Source organism: Phalacrocorax carbo, chromosome 4 (genome assembly GCF_963921805.1).
Source record: "Phalacrocorax carbo chromosome 4, bPhaCar2.1, whole genome shotgun sequence".
Classification (NCBI taxonomy): Eukaryota; Metazoa; Chordata; class Aves; order Suliformes; family Phalacrocoracidae; genus Phalacrocorax; species Phalacrocorax carbo.
This window is the reverse complement of record NC_087516.1, coordinates 36,392,823-36,416,733: the sequence shown is the minus strand read 5'-3', so window position 1 is coordinate 36,416,733 and position 23,911 is coordinate 36,392,823. Positions and strand designations below refer to the sequence as shown.

At 39.9% G+C, this 23,911-nt stretch overlaps 1 protein-coding gene across 3 annotated transcripts in view; it reads right to left on the bottom strand.

Moving 5' to 3' along the window:
- CFAP97 (cilia and flagella associated protein 97) overlaps nt 1-19,281 on the bottom strand; it is a 34,850-nt gene extending 15,569 nt beyond the window's left edge. The window contains exons 1-4 of one of the 3 annotated variants that reach the window (XM_064449619.1): nt 19,172-19,252; nt 15,600-15,704; nt 6,803-7,681; nt 6,642-6,713 (exon numbers count right to left, since the gene is read on the bottom strand). In XM_064449619.1, the coding sequence (XP_064305689.1) occupies nt 6,642-6,713; nt 6,803-7,681; nt 15,600-15,642 (994 nt within the window). In that variant the 5' untranslated portion in view covers nt 15,643-15,704; nt 19,172-19,252. Of the gene's footprint in view, nt 1-6,641; nt 6,714-6,802; nt 7,682-15,599; nt 15,705-18,916; nt 18,942-19,171 lie in introns of those variants that run through there. The other 2 variants (XM_064449621.1, XM_064449620.1) reach the window with 2 other exon arrangements.
- Between the last annotated feature and the right edge of the window lie 4,630 nt (nt 19,282-23,911).

Below are 23,911 nucleotides of genomic sequence, written 5' to 3'. Positions count from 1 at the left end.
TACTCCTATTCTCTGCACACCTACTATGACAGAAAATTACCTAATCCACAGCAGGTATGTATGTCCTATAAGCACTTCAACATGCACTGACAACAACTCTGCTTTTGTGGCAAAAGCAGTAGGTGTCTAAGTTAGGTCAGCACAGGCCTACAAAACCAGGAACAATTCACCATCAATAAACAAAAAAGAATCAAGATCCCATGTAAGAGGTAAATGCATTTATTCTAAATGCTACTCAATATTTCAGGTACAGTTTGTGTTCTATAACTCAAATATTTGAGTTTCAAAGTTATTTCAATTATTCATTCAACAATGCACCCACACTACTCTTCAACCACAATGCATAAGTGTTTGAATGGTTTATCTGACTATTTTTGCAGTGGCCAATGACAACATGAAGCAACATACAGTTTAAGGTTATGATTTAACGTTCTGAAGAGTTTGTAAGTCTTGGAACAATTAATTAATCATATGATTTACCTGTAGCTTCATACTCTATCAGTGGGTAATGAGTAATTTAACTAAATCCCTACTTACCGCTTCATTATCAGCCAGACCATAAATCAATAATGTGGGGGAAGGCGATAAACAAGCAGCAGCAATTGCATAAAGACTTGCACAGTGTGCAGTTCTACTCTCATTTACTGGTAAGCAGGAGAAGAAAATTCTCTGTTATTCACAGGATTTCTATGAAAGCTGGTTTCCATGGAGAGACACCTGACGTTCTTTTAAGCAATAAACAAGCTGTTTATTGCTTTCAGTTTGTGAGCATTGAAATGACCTTGCAAAGTGATAAAGGCCAAACCTTAGATAAAATACAAATGATAATTAGCAAGTCAAATGCATTAGGACAGGATGATACAGCTGTCCTAATGGCATTAAGGTTAAAATTAAAATCATGCATGTTTCAATGTATCTGTTGCAATCGGATTAAATTGCTGCAGTGCTTACACTTTTGAGTTTGCCTGATGTTTTATACTGCTCCACTACCACATCTGTAACACATTTGAAAAATACGAAAGGATTAAATCACAGTTCTTCACCAATGTCTAATAGTTTCAATCTATTTCCCTGTAGTACCTCTAAACAAGTATTTCCTAGAATATCCATTATTTCATGTCACAGAACTCTTTAAAAAGAATTTTGAAGAATTTGTGATTTGATGTTTTAAGAAAAGGAGAATGTACTTTTCAAGTATAAATTTTCCTCTTGAAAAAATTATGCTTAAATAGGGCTGCTAGTTATTTCTTGATGACATTAGGAAGACAGATACCTTAGAGGTGCAGAATTTTTTTTCCCCAAATTGTGCGTTTTCTTATGGATGTTGGGAAAGTTTGGATCTCTTTACAGTCAAAGATTTTTCAATCTGTTTTCAAACTCTAAATATAAGAATGAGCTGGTAATTGCTCTTCTACCTCAACATGAGTTACTAGACCTGTGAAAACAATACACCTATACACATACACACACAATTAGTTCACACTACGAACATACAGACTAAACAAAACTTAGTGAAAAAGCTGTACATGTTTAGCTCAACTGCAGAGTTTGAGTGTTTATGTATATATTTAGGAGCCTACTTTAAATTTAGGTATTGTTTACCAGTTTTTCTACAAACACACTAGTTCGGCATGAATGAGCACACAGATAACAAATCCCTAAGAGGAGAAGTTTCAGTTATAAAAAAAGTTACTTTATTTTCTGAGTGACAAATTATAGTAAAAAAAAATGTTAAAGCAATTGCTACATGTTCAGTTGAAGCTCCTATTTAGTTTTCTATAATAGCTTTTATTCAGAGACACAGAGCTTTTACTTTCGTAATAATTATATTATAAAAAGTGCTTTTCACCAAGTGAGCTCTGGCTATTTTACAATAGAAAATCTAAGGCACAGAGGAGGCAAAACGATTTATCAGAGAGCATATAGGTCAGTGAGCGCTTCAAAGATAGAATCCAGATCTTCAGCCTGTGGCCCATTGTCCTACTTACCCCATCGCACCACCTCCTCAGGTTAATAATAGCTAATACCATGGATTTACAGACTAATTCTCACAGACACTTCTGTGAAATAAGCAGGTATCAACCCCATTTTACAGAGAAGAAAACATGAAGTGCTAAATTCTTTAGTACTTTATATACCTTGTGCAATCCCATTACTACTGTACTGATACCCAAGATAAATTCAGATAGAGATACACAGCATTTTTAGCATACAACTCTGTATTCTGAACTACAGAAATTAAGAGACTTGTCTGAAGACAGAGAGCAAGTCTGTAGCATAATGGGATGGAAATGGATAAGTGTTTAATTCACACACATATGCTTAATCCATCTCTTTATCTGCATAACCTCAATTCCATAGAATTACATGGGACATTGGATCAAGGCATAGGATCAAGCAAAACAGCATCAGAAAAATTTCCAATTTTTTATTCCCAGCTTCCTAACATGGAGCTTTACAAAATCTCTTCCAAAATCAATTTTTGGCAATCTATTTCTTTGCAGTGGCACATTTAATTCTCCTCCTGTGTTCAGAGTACTCGAGAGTACAGCAGAGGAGATAACTCTGACATCTATTATTATGGGGTTTGAATATTGCTCTTAGTTATTATTTTAATTTTCTGAAAGATCTTTAAGGTTTATAGCAAAGCAGAAATAGCATTGATTTGCAAAATAATTACATACAAAAACCCATATAACATCATGAAACAACTGAAGAACTGCATTTTGACCTGAAAAGTTACCATCACACCGATTTTTTTTCCCATGCAAGTGGTGGAAAAAAAACAAAAAAGAGGTAAAGAGCGAGGAGAGGTCTGTAAAATATAAACCCTACTAACCTTGAGTAATTGAAATTGTGAGTACCTATGTTCTTGGCCACACTGATAAGACATTTACATTCCCGAGTAGCATGGCTGTCTGACTCCACAGTGCTACAATAGTTCTTATAGTCATACACCATAATGACAACAGCTACATGACATCAGTCTTAGCATTGTAATGGAAAGATGTAACTCCCTAAACATCAACTTCTATGTCTGTAAAAACAAGAGGATTCAAGTGTCATATATTTAGCATTTATAAACATTTTAAATAAGCATTCCACCCAAACCACAAGTGGTTTTCATGAACAGAAGTAAAAACCACTACCAAGAACAACTAAACAATTCAGCAGTTCACAGCTACCAAAACAGATAAACCCAAGATTTTTTATGCATAATGCAGGGATAATTAATAAGTAATCGCTAAGTCTAGCAAATTGAACAACACAGTCCACATGGACCTACATTGTAACATGACCCAGACTGGTTTTCGTACTCCAGGCTCTGCAGCCGCGGGGCTTCAGTATGATTGAGCAGGGCAGGCTCTGCTCCTCAGGGAGGGTGCTCCCTCCACCTGAACAACAAGCCACTCTGAACTGAGCATCAGACACAGCCATGGGACTGATTTGGAAACAAACAACAGACATCGATCCAAAAAGTTCCAAGTTTATCTGTCCACCCTGCACAACCTCTGCTTTCACTACAGCCTGCAGTTTCCAGCTGTACTGTTCCCATTACAAACTGCGGGCTCCTTAAAACTGCAACAGCATGAGTGTGCACCCCATACCTTAGCACTGTAGCTTACAGAAACCCGGGCTGCACAATTTCTTCACTGCACATGTTTATCTGTCTTCCTTCATGCTGCATCTGCTCTCAAGAGTGCTCTACTGTTCACGTGCCCCTCCTTCATCAGCATGCATGCAAAGCCATGTCAGTACATCCACACAACCTGCAGGTTCTGAAAACTACACATTTTATTGTACTTCTTCCCTCCCTTTGAAACAGGGCTCGACTCCTGTCTAATAAATGCTAATACAAGGCCTACATTCCTATGCTTTACTTGTCTTTGGCTACATAGAAAACCTGCTTCTCTCCAGTTTTCAAGCATAATCTTCACTTTGCCCCCAGCTACTTTTACCAAGTAGATTTCTGCCATTTTGACTAAAACGAGTTCGGTTATTTTCCATAGGGCAAACGGAGGCTGCACAGGAAGTTGCAGTACCTGGTAATGCTCACTTCAGTAAGAGCATACACAGGATGACAACTTTCAGATGGAGTAACCAAGTGTTATCACATATCTTGTTCAGACTTCTTGTCACTAAAGAATATTTTTAAAATCAGGGATAAAGCTACACAGCAATACCCACCTAAAAACACTCAATGCACAATATACAGCATGGAGACTATGAGATTTCTAACTAAAATTATGCTATTTGTGAGATTTTAAATCACTCAGAACAGCATAACTTACAGTTTGGCTTCTATCAAGAACAAGCATAGCTTTAGGAGATATAAGGGCATAATACTTGTATCTAAATATGATTTTTAAAAAATGCTTATAAAAATAAATAGTTCGGAGTATGATCAGAAATATGTACTAATAGCATATAAAAATAGGGAAAACTATTTCAGCTCCTTTTATATTTAATTAAAACATTTTTTTCTAAATGCTTCAAATTAATTCTATTTTAAGATACACAAACTATCTGGCTGCTTAATAACCAGACTCTTGTTCTAGTCAAACTCGTTTTTTGAACACCATGCACTTTTAACAGATTTCTTCCCTGTCTTTGTTCTTGTGATTCTTTTTAATACAAGAAATTCTAGTCTTCCCAAATGTTCATATTACCAATGTGTAGAACTGTACAAAATGAACTACTGCATGCCCCGTAGAAACAACATAGTAACAGAACACGCTGAAATTCTGCAAGTTTCTGGGGACCTTGGGGAATTAAACTCACATAACTGCTGAAAATGCTTAGGCCCAGCTATATTACAAGCATATTTTGACAAAAAAATTTAAATTAAATGCTTCATCAGTATGGATTACTAGAAGAATATTATAGCTCAAAACCAAATCTGACACATCCTGATGATCATTTAAATACTCTTTCATGCACTGAGGTCTGGGCTTAGACTGTTCCCACTTGAAGCAATGTTCATGCCTATGCAGTTCTGATGAACATTTCATGCAGACTGGGTGGGGGGGAATGATTTGCACTTTTTTTTTTTAAATGAGTACAGAAAAACTTGGAAGGAATAATTCAGAATAAGATTAGCTCCTATTTTCCCAGACTAGTTACTTTCTACTATTAAAAACCCTGCCCCATTTAAACTTCAAAATACCCAAAGTAATTAAGCTACGTTGCACTTGCCAATTTAGGAGGCACTTGGGAGTAATATGCATGTTAATCAGGAACATTAACTGCCAGACTATATGAATTCTGCTTCTCATTACTCAATCTTTATTATTGTTATTTAGAATTGTTTTTCAGTTTTGGGGAAAAACTCCACCCCTCCCCAACAGAGAGTCATCTCTGAGAATACTTTTTCTAAGCTATAATATGCAATTGGTCTAGGGATTAGATGAAACCTTCCATAACCACCAGTTATTAAATAGCTTCTTGCTATCAGGGAACAAATAAAGATGTAGGACATAATAATTTCAATTGCCTAGCAACAACTATTCTAACAACATGTTTTGACAAATAGTTGGAGCTTTTTCTAATACAAAAGGATTCCTGAAGCACATGGACTGTCAGATGAGAGTCAGCTCTGCCTTTCTTGATGGCTTGCTCTGCTTTTCTTACCATCAAACGCATTTCTACACAAGTCAAATCCTCATTTCTACTCATAAGAAAGTTAAATTATGTATGCAATATATCTTGAATCCTTACTCACTATAGGCTCAGTCTGGCAAGGTACTAAGTGAAGAAAGATGACACATGCAGGTTTAGTCATGCCATCTCTACCGCAATACAGCAAACTTGGGTTGAACTGCACCAGATGTAGCCTGTAAGAAGCTTTCCTCATTGGAAATCAGCAAGTTTCTTGAACCAAGCCTCTTTTTTTTACTACTGAAAACTCTGAGCCATGAAAACAAGCACAAAAGCACTGTATAGACCTTAAAATATGCACAAGAGATCATCCAGTGCATTCTCACCCCATAAAATGAAGTTTTGCAATGAATGCAGTAAAAGAGATACCAAGTTCTCTCTCTCAGACTTATTAAGATCTATTAAATCTATTGGCAACAAGCAATGACTCAAGTTTTAAGAAAGATTATTTGTTATTTTTCTCTTTAAAATACCTTTACTCAACTTTATGGTATTTTAGAAGGCAGAACCTTAGTTCAAAACAAACAAAAAAAGAATTCAAAAAAATTCTGTTTCATTATCAAAACGGTACCAGAAGTTCAAATATAGGGATATGCAATGTAGTTTTGGACTGCCTTTCAATTTTGTAGGTTGATAACCCAGCATTTTATTGTGGCATAGTCCCAGTACACCTTGATTTCTCAAAATGCATGTAGTTTTATTATTCAGTTTGTTAATATATCAAATCTTATTTAGAGATTCACTCCGTCAGTCTATCTTACTTCTAGGTATATGCATACCAACACATGCTGCTTCTTTCCACTGTAGAATCAGTACTATTTACATACGTAAGAATTCAAAGAATTAGATCAACACAGCTTAATCACAAACCAGTTCTAGAAATACATGTGGCACATTAAAACCTCATTCTCTTCTATTAGAATTCAGTTGTTCTCAACAACGTACAGACATCATGCTTTGTAAAATGAAAATTTAAAAGTCACCTTTCAAAAGCTGATTCAGGTCCATGGCATCATGCAGGACTTTTCGACTATATCTGCGATCAAACTCGGAATCTAATGAAAAAGATACAGATATAAGATTGGATTTCCCAGCCCCAGAGGTTTTGCAAATCTTGTGTTGTACTTAAATTCTTCAAAATTACCATATAATTCTTGGTTCACATTTTCCTGCCTTTTTATCTTTAGTTTCTTATCATTTGATGCTGCTAGTTCAAAAGACTGGATAGGACTGATGTCTGGAGTTGACAGAGGTGTTACGTCAGTCACTGTGTCTTCAGACTCCTCCAAGTAGTCACCAAGCTTTGGTTTTCCTTCTGCTAATTTAATTGCTGACTTGAATTTTTGTTTTGGAGACAAAAGAGCGTTCCTACAAGCATTCTTCTTGGAGGAAGAATGAGATGAATCTGATAAACAGCTATCGGAATCTGTATCAGAACAATCAGTATCTGAGCTTGAGGATGAGGATGAGGAGGAAGAAGAGGAGGAGGAGGAGGAGGAGCTGATATTAGTGTATTTTTTGCTAGTCTTTTTTATGTTGTTTGACTGCTTAGCTGACTTTGGTCTAACCTTCTGGTTTTTGCCATCATCACTACTATCTTCTTCATCTGTGTAATAATCATCTTCACCTTCTTTAACTATTTTGGGGATTCCAGCAGGAACATTCTCCTGCATTCCCCTACATGCTGCAGATGTTGCTCCAGATGTACCTGCATTCTCCACAACTGGAAAAAGTGACAAAGAAGTATCATCTCCAAGATGATCTGTGCTATTTTCTAGGGACTGATCCTTGTGCAAATTTTTCTGCTTTTCTTCATCTTCCTCCTCACAACAGTTTGCATCCTTTGAATTAGAAACCAAATCAGGGTCTGCAAGAGCTGCCTTTGTACTTCCTTTTTCTATACATTCACCATTTTCTTCTGCTTTCTTTTTCTCCTCCTCAAAATCACTGTCAAAGAAAGCATGATCCACTTCACCATCTGATACATCTTCAAACTGGTCCATAGTGAAATATGAAGCGCCACCTGCAACCATCAGAAAAGGTTTCCAAAGGTCAGTGTAAAAACAGATTCAAGTACACTTTTAGTATTATAATTTTGTTCTCTATTCTTTTAGCTCTAGTAATTCATAATTCTGCAACTAATTATGTTATGTTGCTAGGGGCAACTCTGTAGTGAGTTCTGTAAAGAAATTTAGTGCCACCTTGTACACAGCTTACATGTTAGACCGAAAAGCTTTACTTTAAGCCAACAAAACACAACAAGATTTCAAAACTTTTATTCCTAAGGAAATTAGTCAAACATTGTTAGTGGCTAAAGAGTCTTAACTATGACAAACAAGCAATTGAAGTGTCTTATTTTGTTCCTTTAACTATTTAAGCTACAGCCACTAATGAGCCATCATTAGTTTGGATTTTATATTAAAACCCTTGTTTGTATGTGGTGGTCATCATCTTGGCTGACACTGCCATTTAAACTGTAGACTTTCAGCACTTAAAGGAGTAATTTCAGTTTACATCAAAGTATCCATGGCTTTATAGATTAAATTGTAATAAATGTAGGGTGTGTCAATGTTAATGCTTTAGTTTGTATCAGGAGCTTGCTTTTCTTGACAGTCCTCTGTAACTCACACTGCATAGTACAGTGAGCAAACTTGATTATTTCAGATGAAACTAACCTTTAAAGTGTGCTCTAGGCACGAAACCAGTGCACTTAAGCCAGCAGTTGCCACTCAGTCCATGGGACCAGATTATGGCTAGCCCAAAGGAAAACCCCAAATACATATAGGGGAGATATCAGGTCCTCAGCAATAACTGTTATGCTCTACAGATCTCCTCCCATTGCATCATACTTCTTGCAGAAATACATGGTGTTAGATCCTATGCATGTGGCAGAGCAAATAGGAAAGCATCCACTTGTTAGTCGGATATGCACAGAGTTAAAACAAAAAACCCAAACACCCCAATGAAATTAGCCAGTATCAAAGACTACTGTTCCCATCTAGCCAGTAGTACTTTTCTCCTACTATTTACAACAGATTTTATATAAAGTTTTGTAAGCTACAATCAATAAACATGTAACGCTCTTTAGAGCCAAGGAAACCAAACCCAAAGACAGTGGAACCAACTACAGAAGGCAGAGAACCAGAATAATTTACAAGATGGATTGTCTCCCTTAAACCACATATAGTTTGTTGTCATGGCAAACAAAGGTGAAAAGGAATTCCTAAGCTTGCTTTGAAACTGCAAGACTATTCCCAAGACAACTTCTAGATAAAATTACTTCAGAATATGGAATTTTTAAACGTCTGTGTCACTCTTATCTTTCCACTTCTCAAATAATACTCAGCTTTAGGGAAACTTGAAATATTCACCCTGAACACCAAAAGCACAACATCAACCTTAAAAGCAGAAGGTGTGGAATCTGACGTGGTTTTAAGATTTACAAAGCCAGATTTACAGATACTTAAGAAGGCTGGATGTTGTATAAAGCTGAAAATACTATTAAACAATAGAAGCAGAGATCAGCTTTGGTGCCATGAAGAGAAACTCATTAAAGCACCTAGCTCCTCCAAAAGGAACAGAACAAAGGAGTAAAACATCTGGGAACTCTTCATTTGAAATGCTACATGGAGTTTGGAAATTTTTCATATTGATGTCATTTCTTGTGATCCGTGGCTTCAGGCAGCTTGCATAGTCTGCAGTGCCCAACTGTCACGTGAATTCCTGGAAGTTTTCCTACAGCAGCTTCCTAAAAGGATAATGTATTTTAATACATCAAAACACACATGATAGAAAAAAAAATTCGAAAGAGAGTAACACATTATTTATATTTCATTTTCTATCTCATGTAACCTAAACCAGAAAGGAACCAAGCAGACTTTTTTGGCATTACCTGTAGACTATAGATCATTAATTATTTATTTAGCAAGTACAACTTAGGCAAAATTCATTCTATGACAAAAATTAATATAGGAAATAGAGTGTTAAAATTAAAACAAAAGCCTTTCTTCTCCATGATGCAAGGCTGTTATTACTTAAGGCACTAGTACCTCACCTGTTTGTAGCTTCAGATAGATTATGACTGATTGGTAAAAGTAGGCATGCGGTGTATTTCACTTGTCTCAAACACATTGATTTGATACACTGTTAGCACTGTTGTAAGTATAAGAGCATACGACATAAGGCAAAAAGCAGGTTTGCAGGTGGATGCAGACCAACAAGCACAGCTTGAAATATAACATTTTGTGGACTGCAAAACACATGTCCATGTATTTTCAGTTTATGTAATGCTACTCCTGCAAGGGAGACTAAGCTAACAGTATCTCATTGGCTATAATATAATATGCGGTCACACCACGACTTAGATGTCTCTTTCCTGAACACAATCTCTTAAGTGAGGATGGGATTTAACTCAAGACAGCAGCAAAAGGGCAGAGCAGAGGTGGCAAAAGGTGGTAAAAGATAGCAAGGAGCCTGTGCACTCCTTTCCATCCTTAGCACCAGCCAAGGAGCACACATCTTCCCACTCTGCATGACTTAGGAATAGCTTACCTGCCAGTGGGCTGTTTTCCATGAAGACTGAGCGATAACTGATTCATGGACAGCAACCACTGTTACCAGGAGAAATGCAGTTTAGCAGGCTGACACTGCCTACGGAGCAGGAGTTGTAACACCAGTCATTTCATTGCCTAATGCTCCTTCCACTTTTCTGGCACAACCCCCTAATGACTTCAGCCTTCCTCTTAATGGAAAACAGACATGCTACGTTGGTCAATTTCCCTCACTGACACTCTTAATCATTCACAAACTAAACATTAATTAATTTTGTAGTCTCCATTAAAAACAAGAGGAAATAGATGAAGAGATGGTATTTTTGGTTCCTGTTTCCCTCATGCATCTAGAATGTCTTTAAGGGAGCTGGAATTTGCCAAGAAGTAATACAGAAGAAGCAATTTTGCTGATAAACCATGCCTAAATTAATAAATTGGCAGTGCATGCACATGCACACCTCCCCCCCCTTTATATACACAGGGCAGAGTGTAATTTTATTCCTGTGAGAAGTACAGAGTTCTGCTACATTATAGATTGTTAAAATACAGAATCAAGTGATATTCTGAAATCACAAGAAAACTGTCATTAGAATCAATTACTTATCATGAACTGCTAATTCTAATGTCCACTGTATTTATTTACAGAAAAATATATGCCTTCAGTGGCTTTCTGCCCTGAAACCCTCTAACACAAATACGATCAACTCAAATGAACAGGTTGGCCATTAATTGTCATCTTTTCTTACTGTCATATTCCCTCTCCCCATGTACTTCTCTACCCCTCTCCCCTTCTTTCTTGTAGCTGTAACACCCACCCATTACCCCAGCCTAGGACATCCATTTATATGTGTCTCTTCTTCATTGCAGTTCCTCCTAGTTTAAACGACTTATCGATCCCTTTGCCTGTGAACAGCAAGCTTGTCCCATTTAAGATCAGAAAGCAGTGGCCAAGCAGCGAAGGACAACATGCAGTCTGGCTGTCAGGGCAGTGGGGACGCCCACTTGCTCATCAAGAGGTAGATGCACTGAGCATCTGACTACCTGCCAAGACCTCATCTGTGTTCTCACGAGCCAGCCACTGCAGGAGCAAAGACCACTCACCTCCTGTACAGGACAACCACTGCCTTCTGCTGCACTGCCCAGAAGACAAGCAGCATTTTGACATCCTCCTCCATGTTAAACAAAGATCAAGACCTTATTCACATGAAACCAGCTGAGTGTTTTTCCCTTGCCAACTACAGCACCACCCAAAATATTTTTGTAGGTAATGCCTAATAGCAGGTCCTTAGGCATAGCTGCAATAGAAAGTATCTTACACAAAGGTAGGATAGTACATACAAAGTGATATAGTGAGGATACAGATTTAGATGTGGTTTTGTATTTGAACATATGCTGCCTTTTGTAACATTTTTGAATGTTAGAAACTAACACTTATGAAGTACATTAAATACCTAGTGAAAGATTCAAGGTGTTTTAACCTTTGTTAAACCTTGGAGATATCAAATCAATCTATCTTTCAATTTTTAAGTTGCAGACTATCTGAAATACATGCATCAGAGAGTACTGAAATAAATCACAAGGGAAAAAACCCTCAATATTAAAGTGTATGCAGTGATCAACTTTGTTTGCTTTTAAGCATTCTACTTTCACAATCAAGGAAGAGGATAGTTCACAGAGAGGAGAAAGCCGTTTTGGGTTATGTTGGTTATTTTTTGTTTTCCCCCTATCTAGTAACATACAAATTCCTAGCATACAGAACACCACACACTGAACTGCTATGTTGTCCATCCTCTGAAGATCCTAAGTGCTTTCAGGATGTCTTAAGAGTCTGGTATTTAACAGAAGTGGAAAACAAGGCCCTTAGGCATGCTGTGGGCTGAATCAGAGATTTCTGACGTTACTGTGTGCGTACTGTGCATCACCAAAAAGGCCATAACACAGCACAGCTATAGTACACTCAAGATGAGTCAACAGTATGTTTCCTGCAACAAAAATGAACAGACACCCTCTTAGGATGTATTAATAAACGTATATGTAAAGCATGAAAAGCAATAATAATGTCGTATTCAGCTCCAATAAGGCACCTTCTGGTTTAGGGTTATTAATATTGCTTTGTAAGTATAATTGATACTGAAGGAAGTAACCAAGCAGGCAACCTTCTCCCAGCCTGTACAATTGGTGCTCCCACAGATGGCACCTCTCTTTTCAGCTGGAAACTTCTTCCTCTTCTGAGCAGGGACCCACCCTCCTGATCTCAGAGAGCAGAAACAAGTGTTTGAGAGCTAAGGGGTTGGAAGGTTAAAGTGTTTTATTTAAAAGATCTATACTATCAATTGCAGATGTTCTTTAGGACACTCCAAAATCCTCTGACTCTGTTTACTCTGTATTTCCCCTCTGTCAGGGATCCTGCCCCCTTAAACCTGTTGACTGCCAAATCACCTCTTTGTATGGTGAACTTGGGAGAGGGTAAAAATGCTAAACATATCACCTGACTAACATTTTCAAAAATATCAATCATTAAACAAGTTACTATGTAAAAACACACTAGTTCAAATCCCACCCCCTCTTTCTCCCTCCCTTCCTCATTTTTGGTTCAGGCTTTAAAAAAAAAAAGACAAATTTGAAAATGTCTAGAAGGCAGCAATAAAAATTAAGAAAATCGGAAAAGTCCAACTTCTGAGGGTTTGTTTAGTTTCTAAGAGGGAAACATAAATCTTAAAACCTGTAAAACAGACTAAGCCAAAACTTAGTTTGTTCTCAGATACAATCAACAGCGGTAAAGATAGCTGCTTCCAGCCATGTGACAAACCACACATACCCAGCCCTACCTACCTCTTCAATAAAAGCTTTCATTTTGTCACTAAGAAACAGCAAAGTAAGCAAAAGGAGGAGACTATTTCTCTTGAAGGAAACCCCCAATGAATGAAACACCAGCCTGCTTAGTAGATACTCTAATGTTCCAAGCTCAGGGCACAATACCTGCTACAGCTGTTCAGCATACCATATGCTCTCTAAACTTGGGCACCAATTTCCCAAATCTACAAAACACTAGGCCTCAACCCCAGCTCAGAATAAACTCCAACACTACCAATCTATCCAAGGCCTGCTCTTCCCCACAGTTATTTACCCTGCACTGGACGGGTTCCTACACCCTGAGATGGAAAGGCTGGTTGAGGCACAGGGAAGTTACTCTGCAAACCACCACAAAGCAGACAGGAGCTGGAATTAGAATTAGAGGAAAACTGAGGTTGGAAGGGATCCTCAGAACATTATCCAGTCCAGTCCACTGGTCAAAGCAGGGCCAGCTTCAAAGTTGGATCTAGTTTTGCTCTTGTCTAACCGTTTTCAAAAACTCCAAGGATGAACACTTTCTGTTCATTGTGGGCATCTGCTCCAGTGCTTAACAACCTTCACTGTGACTTTTTTTCTTTAATCAGTACTTCCCATGTCACATCTTGCAACTATTAGCTTCTATCCTTTCATGTTGCACCTCCAAGAAAAATCTGGCTCTGTCCAGTTACAGGTAACCATGCTGCTGCTGATCAACCACCTAGACATAACTACGTGGGGGTGAATCCCAGATTACAACCTATATAGAAGTATTTACTGCTGATTCATGCCAAACTTCTTGCAGCTGGCTCATGAGGCAGTAGTAGACTTGTGCCTGAACGGAGTAATCTGAACAGGCCATGGAACCACCATTTGCCCCTCACAGGCCAGGTCTGACAGGACATAATTCAAGCTCAGACCAGAACTACCATTGTTTCTAGTGCACCTGAAAGCACTTGTCCAGCTGATTCTCAGCTGGCTCTCTAATGCCTTTCACTGTCGTCTTCTCTCTCCTAATCAGAGAAGAACAACGAGGGAAGACCTGCTACGTGAAATCTATGGGTCAATATACCCAGCCATTGCTGCCCTTTTTTATCTTTTTATTTTGTTGTTGTTGTTTGTTTGGGTTTTGTTTGTTTTGATTTTTGCCCTCGTTCTCTCCACTGGACACAAAGGAAAATATTCTTCCCTGTATGCTGTAAGATATAGTTTAGTAACTCCCAAACCTAAGACAGGTTTCCGTCTCCAGAGATCGGCCCACTGGAGATGCTGCAGTGCTTTTAAAAGGATTCCAACAGAAAGCCCCGAGTCTTCTGGCTATTTCAAGCAGGGATTCAGTTCAGCAAATGGGGACTAGAAAGTCCTGGAACAGAGCCAATTGCCATCATCTGTTAGAGCAAATGAAAGCACATGACCACCAAAGAACCCTAGATGACTACAGGGCAAAGGCTTTCAAGTTAATGTACAAGGAAGGGAGAAGAAAAAAAGGGGGTGTGGGAGTTGGTGGGAAGCAGTTCCTCCTGAGCCAAAACCAGGCCATTCCTCAACTATGAAAAGCTGTAATACATTGTGCTGAGAGGGGTGGATCTGTAGCTCCAGGACTTCACTCATACACACACATTAAATGTTTGTTCCTCAGCAAAGGTCACCTTGTGACTTTGTGAGCAGAAAGGTTAGGTCAAAGCCTATTGAGGTTAAATGATGGGAGTGATAATGCCCATCAGGCCTGTCTAAACAGGCCACAGCTACTCACTCACTGCTGAGAATGCTGAGAAAATGACTTGCAAATCCTCCAAACCCAGAGAAAACAGAAGCAGTTCACAATAAAAAAAAAAAGACAACAAATCATATGTTGTTTGAAAAAAGTTCAGAAGGATTTCCTTCATAAGGCCCTGTATCTCTAAAAGCATAAGTGATGCCACCCACATCAAGGTCTCATGGGCCTACGGCCATACACTGTTTCTCACTACCTAGAAGAGTCCCACCTCTGGCTACCCCAGGGACCAAAAGGCAGCAAGATGCAAGGGGGAAACTGGTCACAGGCATTGACCCTTCCCAAAAGTGACCCATAACCACAGACTTTCAATAACAGACAGACGTTCAACAGTTCCTGGCAGCAAAATTATTTGTATACAGGTTCGAAAAGCCCAGAAAAGGACAGGCTCTACTGCCAGGTATTGAGGGCAAAGAGCAAGGTAAAAGGAAGTTGAGTTTTCTTTCTCTTGCTTTACTAGTCCAGATCTGTGAAGAGTATTTCTGCCTGACATAAAGATCTGCTGAGATTAATCCAAGCAGCTGCTGCAAACTGTTAAGAGTCAGGTATTGCCATCTTCTAAATGACAATGGATATACCACTTCCCCCACTTCACACAGGCAACATTTCCATGTTGATCTCAAGAAGCACAGCCCAAGGGCAGCCCAGACCTCAGCAAAGGTCTCTTGAGTACCTAGTCAAGCTCTCAAACCACCATTGATCATTCCCCATTAGAAACTACATGGAGGCATAAAGACACAACAATTCTTTCACTGATATTTGTACAGTAACTTTCCCCCTACTCTCACCTCGTAACAGACCAGTTGTATCCAGTCTGCGCTCCTGCCTCATTCATCATATGCAGTAGAGGTATGGCCCAGAAATGCTGACAATCTACAGATGCCCATCTGCTACTGTTGGGAAGAGAGACGTCAAAAATAAAACTGTAGTAGAGTTCAAGAACACTGAAACTTTCATCCAAAAGCTGACCATCTATACCATGTACATGCCACTTAACCTTGGCATATTCTGGATTTGCCTCTATGTCAGTCCTGAAATAGATGACAGGACCACAAAAGAAACAACTATATACAGTTTCACAAACTACTGACGGAGTTCAGCAGCAGATGAATCACAGTATTCTCCAGAACACCAGGCCATCCTCACCAAGCAGCACAACACATGAACTGCCTCCAACAACAGAAATGCTTGCTGAACTAGAAGTTTGTCCATGCTTCTGATGTTACAGATTTAGTACGCTTAGTGACCTGACTGCACAAATAGGCATGTCATCAGCAATTCCCTCAACACTTTGCATATATGTGCTTTCACACAGATCAAATAGATGTGACTTGACCCCTGTTAACACAGTTTGTAAAATATAGAATTTTACAGAGATAGTGGTCACATTCTCCACACCACTGAAAATAAGATGCAATTCTTTTAATTTTCAGTGAATTTACTTCTACGTAAGAGAAACAAGCACTGTCTGGTACAGATGAGCAGGGGTAAGTACAAAACTTCAGTCACTAAATCAGTATACAAAAACAAATATCTCTTAGCAATAGTCCAAGTATATTTATATTTCCTCAGAGTGTGTGTAGGGGGCAAATGAGGTAAAGGCCTCTCACAATCCTCTCCTGCATTATATTTTTATGACTTGCCCATTTCTTCAGAGAAGAAATATCAGTATGGAAAAAGAGATAAAATGCTGAAACATAAGGCTCTCTTAAATTCAGCATAATATGAGCTTCCTGGAATTCAAGTGTTTATTACGTTATTGCAATGAAACACTCCAAGAATGACAAATATCCATCACTGAATTGTGACTTAAACATCAGTTGAGAGTGTTGGAGGGGAAAAACCTTAGCCAAGGAATGTAGACTGTATTTTAGACTATTACTATCAACTGTCTTGGTTGCGCATAAGGCCAGGAAGCAAAGAATGAAAACACTTTAAAAAGCAGCTCTGGTGGAAGCACTAAGGTACATCCACTATAATAAGTCTGCCCATCTCCTATGAATTTAAGGAAATACCTAGGCTCATCCAGGAGCCGGCTCACTTTTGAGGCTCTTACCCCTAAGCTCCAGGTGTACTATTATATCACCCAACTCCTGGCTGGGCAGACATTAAAAAGCTTGGAGATGCTCCTATCCCCTATGCCGCAGAAAGCCATATGCCACCTATCCCGCAAATTCTGAAATACTCCTTAGAGAAGCGCCTGTATGTGCTGCTGGGTCAAGTCTCTAAAGGTATTGCCCAATTGCACTTTCAAAGGCTCAACAGGCTCAACAGTCCTGACGGCTCTCTGAGCCCACATAAGTCTTATGCAGGAAACTGGGACCCTCTGTACACCCTTTTCAACATGGGCAAGCACAAAACCAAAACAAAAATCCCAGCAAATCATAAAAGCTTTAAGTCCCATGAAAAGGAAGACAACGTCCCCAAATTACTTTACTCTCCTTTTCTCTAGTCTCCTCTCCATACCATTACAAGAATTATATAGGCTGAGAAAATACAAAGGAATGATGTCTGCATTACAAAAAAACAACCCAACCAACTCCAAAAACACCACCCAAACAAAACCGCAAACAAAACCAACCAACCAACCAACCTAAAAACAAACGGGAAAAAGTGGTGGAGGAGCTTCAAACATTCCAAAAGCCAAGTCTAAATTTATGGAAACTATATTTTTAAAGGCCAACTATTTTACAAACTCATTCTTAAGTTAATGGCTGGTGACTATTTTTCTAGTAATGATGACTTCATTTTAGTCTTCAGATAGCTCCTCTGAAGAATTTAACTTGCTGTGGAACTTTGTTCTCTCTCCATTGACAACTCCAGCAATTGCTTTCTATCCAAGAAAAAGAGATTAACTATTTTTTCATAGAAGCAAAGATATGCACAATGCACTTGATGCTCTATACTGAGCACCTCATAACAGACAAAAGCAGGGATACAAAAGAAATTTAGCACTGCTATTTCTGTTTTATTCCTTCCATCGCACATATTTTTCCTGCCGTTTCTATGACTCTTGCATGGAAATTTCAACCACACAATTTTTAAATATATAAGTGTCCAAATGCAAACACTAGACGGTTTTTATATGTTTTCTAGTAAGAACAAGTGTAAACAAACATTTGCATACTATAATAAAACCAGTTTCTGAAGAACTGTGTTTAACAGAAGTGAAAGGGAAAAACTTCAGCAAGGGAGCAAAGTTACATGACCTTAAATTCCGTTGTGCCAGAAACCAAGCTAAACTATATTTTAGAATGCCAATTTCCCTAAATACTCTGAAAACTCCAGAAAAAAACAGAGCTTCGTGAGCACGACATATGTTGCTATTTATTGTATCATCTCACTGAGATGCTCTGGAACGAATTCAGTACTCAGCTCTGCTGCAGGAGCTGCGCAAATGAGAGCCAAGAAAGGCCCAGGATTTAGAGTTACCCCTTTTGTGATTTCCACACAAATCCACAGTGGCCAAGAGATTCGGTGGTCGGTTATCTTCCCAAACCACAGCCTCACCTGGGGAACCGTTAGTGCAAAAACGGCCCTGTGCAAGACAGGGGGAGTTACATCGTTGTCGCACTGAGGAAACTGCCGAGATGGGACTACTGCTATGACTTAACACGCTCAAGGCAAGCTGTTTATAACGATCATTTCAGTTTACTTAATTCCCACTAATTGCACCCAAACAAAACATTTCACTAAACTCTATTCGAAAATTGCTTCAATGCATCCCTCCTAGTCCAGCAACTTTAAGGATGGCACACACGACGCAGTAACTCGCTCCCAAAGCCGACAACTACGACGCCAACGAGGGCCTGTGTCTCAGAAGAAAATCTCCCACCTCTTTTCCAATCCCCCCCAAGGAGCAAAAAGGTCAGAGGGGTGTAAAATACGTCTCACAGCGGCATGACTAAACTCTGGCGGCTCAACGCCAGCCAAAACCCTCCAAATATTGCACGCACAACATGCTCGGGGGACACCTACATATGTGCTGCTCAGGCAGGGACCCAAGTAGAAAGAGAGCAAATTAAAAAATAATAAAAATATAAATTATATAATTACTTATATAGAGATATATATACCCAAAACCCCACAAAAATACGCCTCCCACCTTGCTTGATCTGGCAAAAATTACCACAGGCGAGGAGGAAAATGCCTGTCACCCCTCCCGCCGCTCCCAACCGCCTCACGCCCGCTCTCCGGGCACCTTCCGTGGGGAGGAGGCACCGGGGAGCCCCGAGAGGGAGCACCGGAGGCCCCACTGCCGCCCGGCCGGGCTGGCAGACCCCAGGGAGCAGCAGCCATCATCTCCCCCCATCCCGGCTTTGTTGTGGTAACCGCGCAGGCAGCCGGGGCGGATACTCACAGGCACGGGAGGAGAGAGAAAAAGAGAGGAGGGGAAAGGAAAACCGCGCAGCGCTGCGGCCCCCGTCTAGCTGCCAGGCTCCGACGCAGCCCGGGCCGGCCCCCTCACGTCGTCGGGCGGGGAAAGGCGGCGCCTGAGGGGGGCGGGAATAGACCTTCCACGTCCCGGCCCCCGGCTCCCTTCCCGCCCCGCTCAGACGCGGACTCGCCGCTTCCTTCCCGCCTCTCTCGGCTGCGCAGGAAGTGGGGAGAAAGTTGGGACTCCCGCTGAGGCGGTGGCGCCCCATGCTGAGGTGATAGTGCCTGAGGTGATGGTCCCTAGATTGAGGTGATGGGGCTCTAGGTTGAGGTGGTGGGGTCATATGCTGAGGTGATGGGGCTGCAGGCTGAAGTGATAGTGCCCCAAGAAGAAGTGATGGTGCCCCGGGTTGAGGCAATGGGGCTCCACGTTGAGCTGATGGGGCCATATGCTGAGGTGATGGTGCCTCAGGTTGAGATGATGGTGCCCGAGGCTGAGGTGCTGGCACTCCATTTGGAGTTCATGACATCCCAGGCTGAGATAACAGTGTCCCAGATTGAGGCAGTGAGGCCCCATGCCCAAGTTATGGTTTTCCATGTTGGGGTAACAGCACCCCAGACTGAGGTGATGGTGCTCCATGTTGAAATGATGGTGCCCCAGGTTGGGATGATGGCACTCCTGGTTGAGGTGCTGGCAGCCCACATGGTGGGGAAGGTGCCCCAGGCTGAGGTGATGGTGCTCCACATTGAAATGGTGGTGCACATGTTAAGGCAACAGGACCCTAGGCTGAGGAGATAGGCCCCCACATTATAGTGGCAGGGCTGCGGCACTGAGCAACATATCCCGAGGAAATGGAGGGGGGAAACTGGTCTGGAGAGCTTCTGAGGGACATCTGACCCAAATCTTTGGGGTTGGATCAGGACCTTTCCCTGAGTGAACCTGATCTCGGCATTCTTGAATCTCAGTATAAGTATGGCAGAAACGTGGCTGAAGCCTTCAGGGAGAGTTTCATTACTTCTAGCACTGACTAGGTAAGTGGTGACTACCTACTAGTGATCTGCCACTGGGAAGTGGTAGCATCCTGCATAAACTGGGGAAGGTTTCGGCTCTTCAGAAGGGGCCAGTTGCAGTGTCAAACCTCGACATTTCTTCAATAAAAGCAAAAGTTACTTTTAAAAAAAGTAGGAAAGAATTATGTGAAGAGAAAGACTTCTAGATTACGGATCTGTGCATTCAAAACTAAAAATTCAACTTTACTTTGGTCCCACTGTTCCTCATGGAAAAGATTTAATGATGTGATCACATTTTTTTCTGAGAATACTGAATTTTTGAATAGGGCCTGTGAAGCCAAGACAACTGTTGTGTATATGACCCTATTTCACTTGGCACATGAACACACACACACAGAGGCACATATATATGTGTGTATATTTTTAAATACATATTGTGAATGTGTCAGGACAGTAGATGAAAAGAAATAAAATCTCTTGATTAAGACAACTGAATGTCTCTATGTTAACCAGAGTCTAGTCCTACTTGTGCTACACAGTCTTTAATGCAGGTTCTGCAAATTATGTAGACTAACTTTTCATACTTGGTCATGTGTTTCATGCTTATTTTTCTGGAGCCTTACTCGACTCACTGATGAAATGCTGACTAATCACAACTACAGCTAAAATCAATGGAAGCTGTATTTGGAAAACATCAAGTACTACAAAATGCTGTGCCCTCAAAAAAAATTGTCTTAGGTACCTCATGTTGGACACTAAATTAGCACTTTTGTAATTTTTTTTTTCCTGTGTGTCAGGTTCCTATCTGCACATAGGCAAAACACAACAGCATTGTCTCAAAAAGGTGTAGAGAAAAATAAAATCAGTTAATGTTAGTGTAACTTACGTATTTTGTAGAAATGTGGGCAAGAAAACTAACAGTTTTCGTCTGAAAGCAGTTCAATTAATTTTCAGTAAAGGAGGAATAGTTCCTAATGGAAAGATAGTACCTGATCATGAAAAGTCTGTATCGTAATGTCTTTATGAATGACATTCTTGTAAGCAGAAAAAAACTGTGTAAGTAGAAGGTTTGTAATATATAAACCCTGAGGTAAAGTTTCATCAGACAAACTATGTCTGCTTGTATAGAGACAGATTGTTTATATGGTTTCCACTGAAATGTGTCTGCGTTTTACATTTTTACTCAAGTCCAAAGCATATACCATTGCAGGTAAACTTTTAAAAGGCAAAAGAGGTTGACAGTTTTGAGCCCCTTCATTCTACAAGCCTTTGAGAAATAATGAGAGTCATTTTCCTGAGTTTCTTGAAAGGTGTCAAATCAGATTTAAGATACTGAGAAGTATAGCACACAATCTCCTTTTCTCTTGTTCTGTTAGCTAGGGTTCCTCAATCAACAGTATCCACCATCCAGTAAATTTGTTTTCTCTTTTTCTTACAGTTGTTTTTACAGTGTTAGTTATCACTTTTCCGTACCACCAGGTTTAAAAGTCCACGAGCATTTCTGGCGTTTGTGCCCGCGGGGCTTTTAGGAATTTCTACAAACCCTTAACATGACTGTAACTACAATGTAGCACCACAGCAGTTATGAAAAAGCATGTAATTCATTCAGAGTTGTAAGTATGCTAAAAATATAAACTATGTATGTTCTTTACACACCTTTTTTGCCTATAACGGAAATTTCTGTTTAAACTGAGAAATGGTAAATTGCTAACCTTTATAGCAATGTGATCTGAGCCAGACAGGCTCACAAAACAGAAAGTAAGAAAGTAAATGTGAAAAGCCTTTAGGAAAATATTAGTTTTAAGCTTGCCTAAACACTTTAAAGGTGCAAATTTATTGAAGTTTAAAGTTTGCAGTACTGTGAAGGTGAAATTTGCAAGATTGTCACTAAAGACAGATGCCAAAGTGTGTTCAGACCAGCGGGGCTTTGTTTAGGGTATGTTATAAACAGTTAAATAACACTCCTAGCTCAAAGGAAGAGAGTGAAGATGCTGACTCTTCCCCCAAATCATACATCATTTCCATTTTAAAACGAGATTAAAATAGTCTTATCTTTGTAGCAAAGACATTTGCTGTAATCCCTGAATAAGGTAGAGTTTGAATCTCTTATCTCATAAACTACTTCCATGACTGAGTGAATAGTTACAGAAAGAGAATAAAATAACCCCCGGTTCAGAAAATTGACCTCTGAAGTCCTTCTGTCTTATACAGAAAAGTAATTTTTAAAGTACAAAAGGGGAAGTCCAAATAACACTGCGGTAAACTTGAAAGTTGCCGTTGACTTCAGTGGAGCTAGATGTCATCTGTAATATTAGGAATTGTACCTCGGGTTGAAAAGCCATAGCATCTTATTAGAAACAAAAAGAAAAACAATCAAATCTTCCTCTAGCTCTATGGATACACACTTGAGTTGATTTAGACATATCTAATTCAGGGTATGATGTGTAAATCCTAGCTAAAATTGGTGGGATTACTCATTCAGACAAGAACTGCTTTTGTGCGTAAGCACTGCAGGACTAAACTGTTATTGCAGGTAGGTTTATTTTTTTATCTTTCTCTCCACTTCTGAGAATTAATACTCTAATAAGAAAATAATCTCTGTTTACACAGGACTAACAACATTACATGCTCTGCTTCAGGTTAATTTAAAAATTCAATTCCCTTAAGCAGTTTTGACAGAGGCCCAGGCAGTTTCCTGAACGCATTTGCAGTAGAAGGCCTCTACACACTCTGCCTGGTTTCTTGCGTGGATCTTTATTGAGATCCCAGAATAGATCTTGAACTCAGTCCAAAGCCCTGTGTTTTCTGAAATCTTTGAGGAATAAAGTGTGTGCTGGGAGATGGATCTTTGCTTTTTGTTTTCTGTCTCATGAGAATAAAGTAACTTTATAGGAAACCTTCTGGCATGTTGGGCCTTATCCAAAAGCTTTCAGGCTCTGCAAGAATCTCTCTGTTGGTCTTAATGATCAGATGCATTGAAAGACCTTTGTTCGCCACGCCCTTTGGTGAAACATCGGGATGTTTTGGCACATGGTAGTTCGCATGGGACTGCACTGTCATTGCAATAGTATTTTCATTACTATGATATGATGATTTTCACCTTTAATCACATTAGGGACATTACTTAAATAATCAATTTTGGACACAGTGAATGGTCTGAGCTAGCATTTAAAAGGTCTTTGTGCAATTTAATATCCACTGAATAAACTGTGTAATAAAATTATACTTAAGTTACTGTAAGGACAGTGTCTTTGTTGGCCAGTGACTAAAATGGGAGCTAAAATCGCTGCAAACTGACTTTGGGATTTTGAGAGGAAATACATTGCTATATAAACCTCTAACAGATAAAGGCATATGTACCTGGGGACAATTTGTATACGAGTCAGGCCGTGCCATCAGGCACTGTGGGCTGGGTTAGAACTAGTTTAGAAGACACCGTGGTGGAGTAAAACATTTGTTGTAACTTAGAATCCTGTCTAGCGCTGTGCCCATGCAGCGCACGGTTCCACCACCATATTGCACAGTGGGCTGCCACCCGACCCACGGTGCGGTGCAGTGCCAGGGCTGGAGCAGAACCCTTCGGACAGCGGTACTGTTCACGGTCAGTGCCTTGGCTCGCTTAGCATCGCAGAAGCACGGGGACGTTTGGCGTCTGGCTTTAAAATGGTGCTAGTTGTGCTCATGAAGTTACATGGAAATACAAACATTCGCA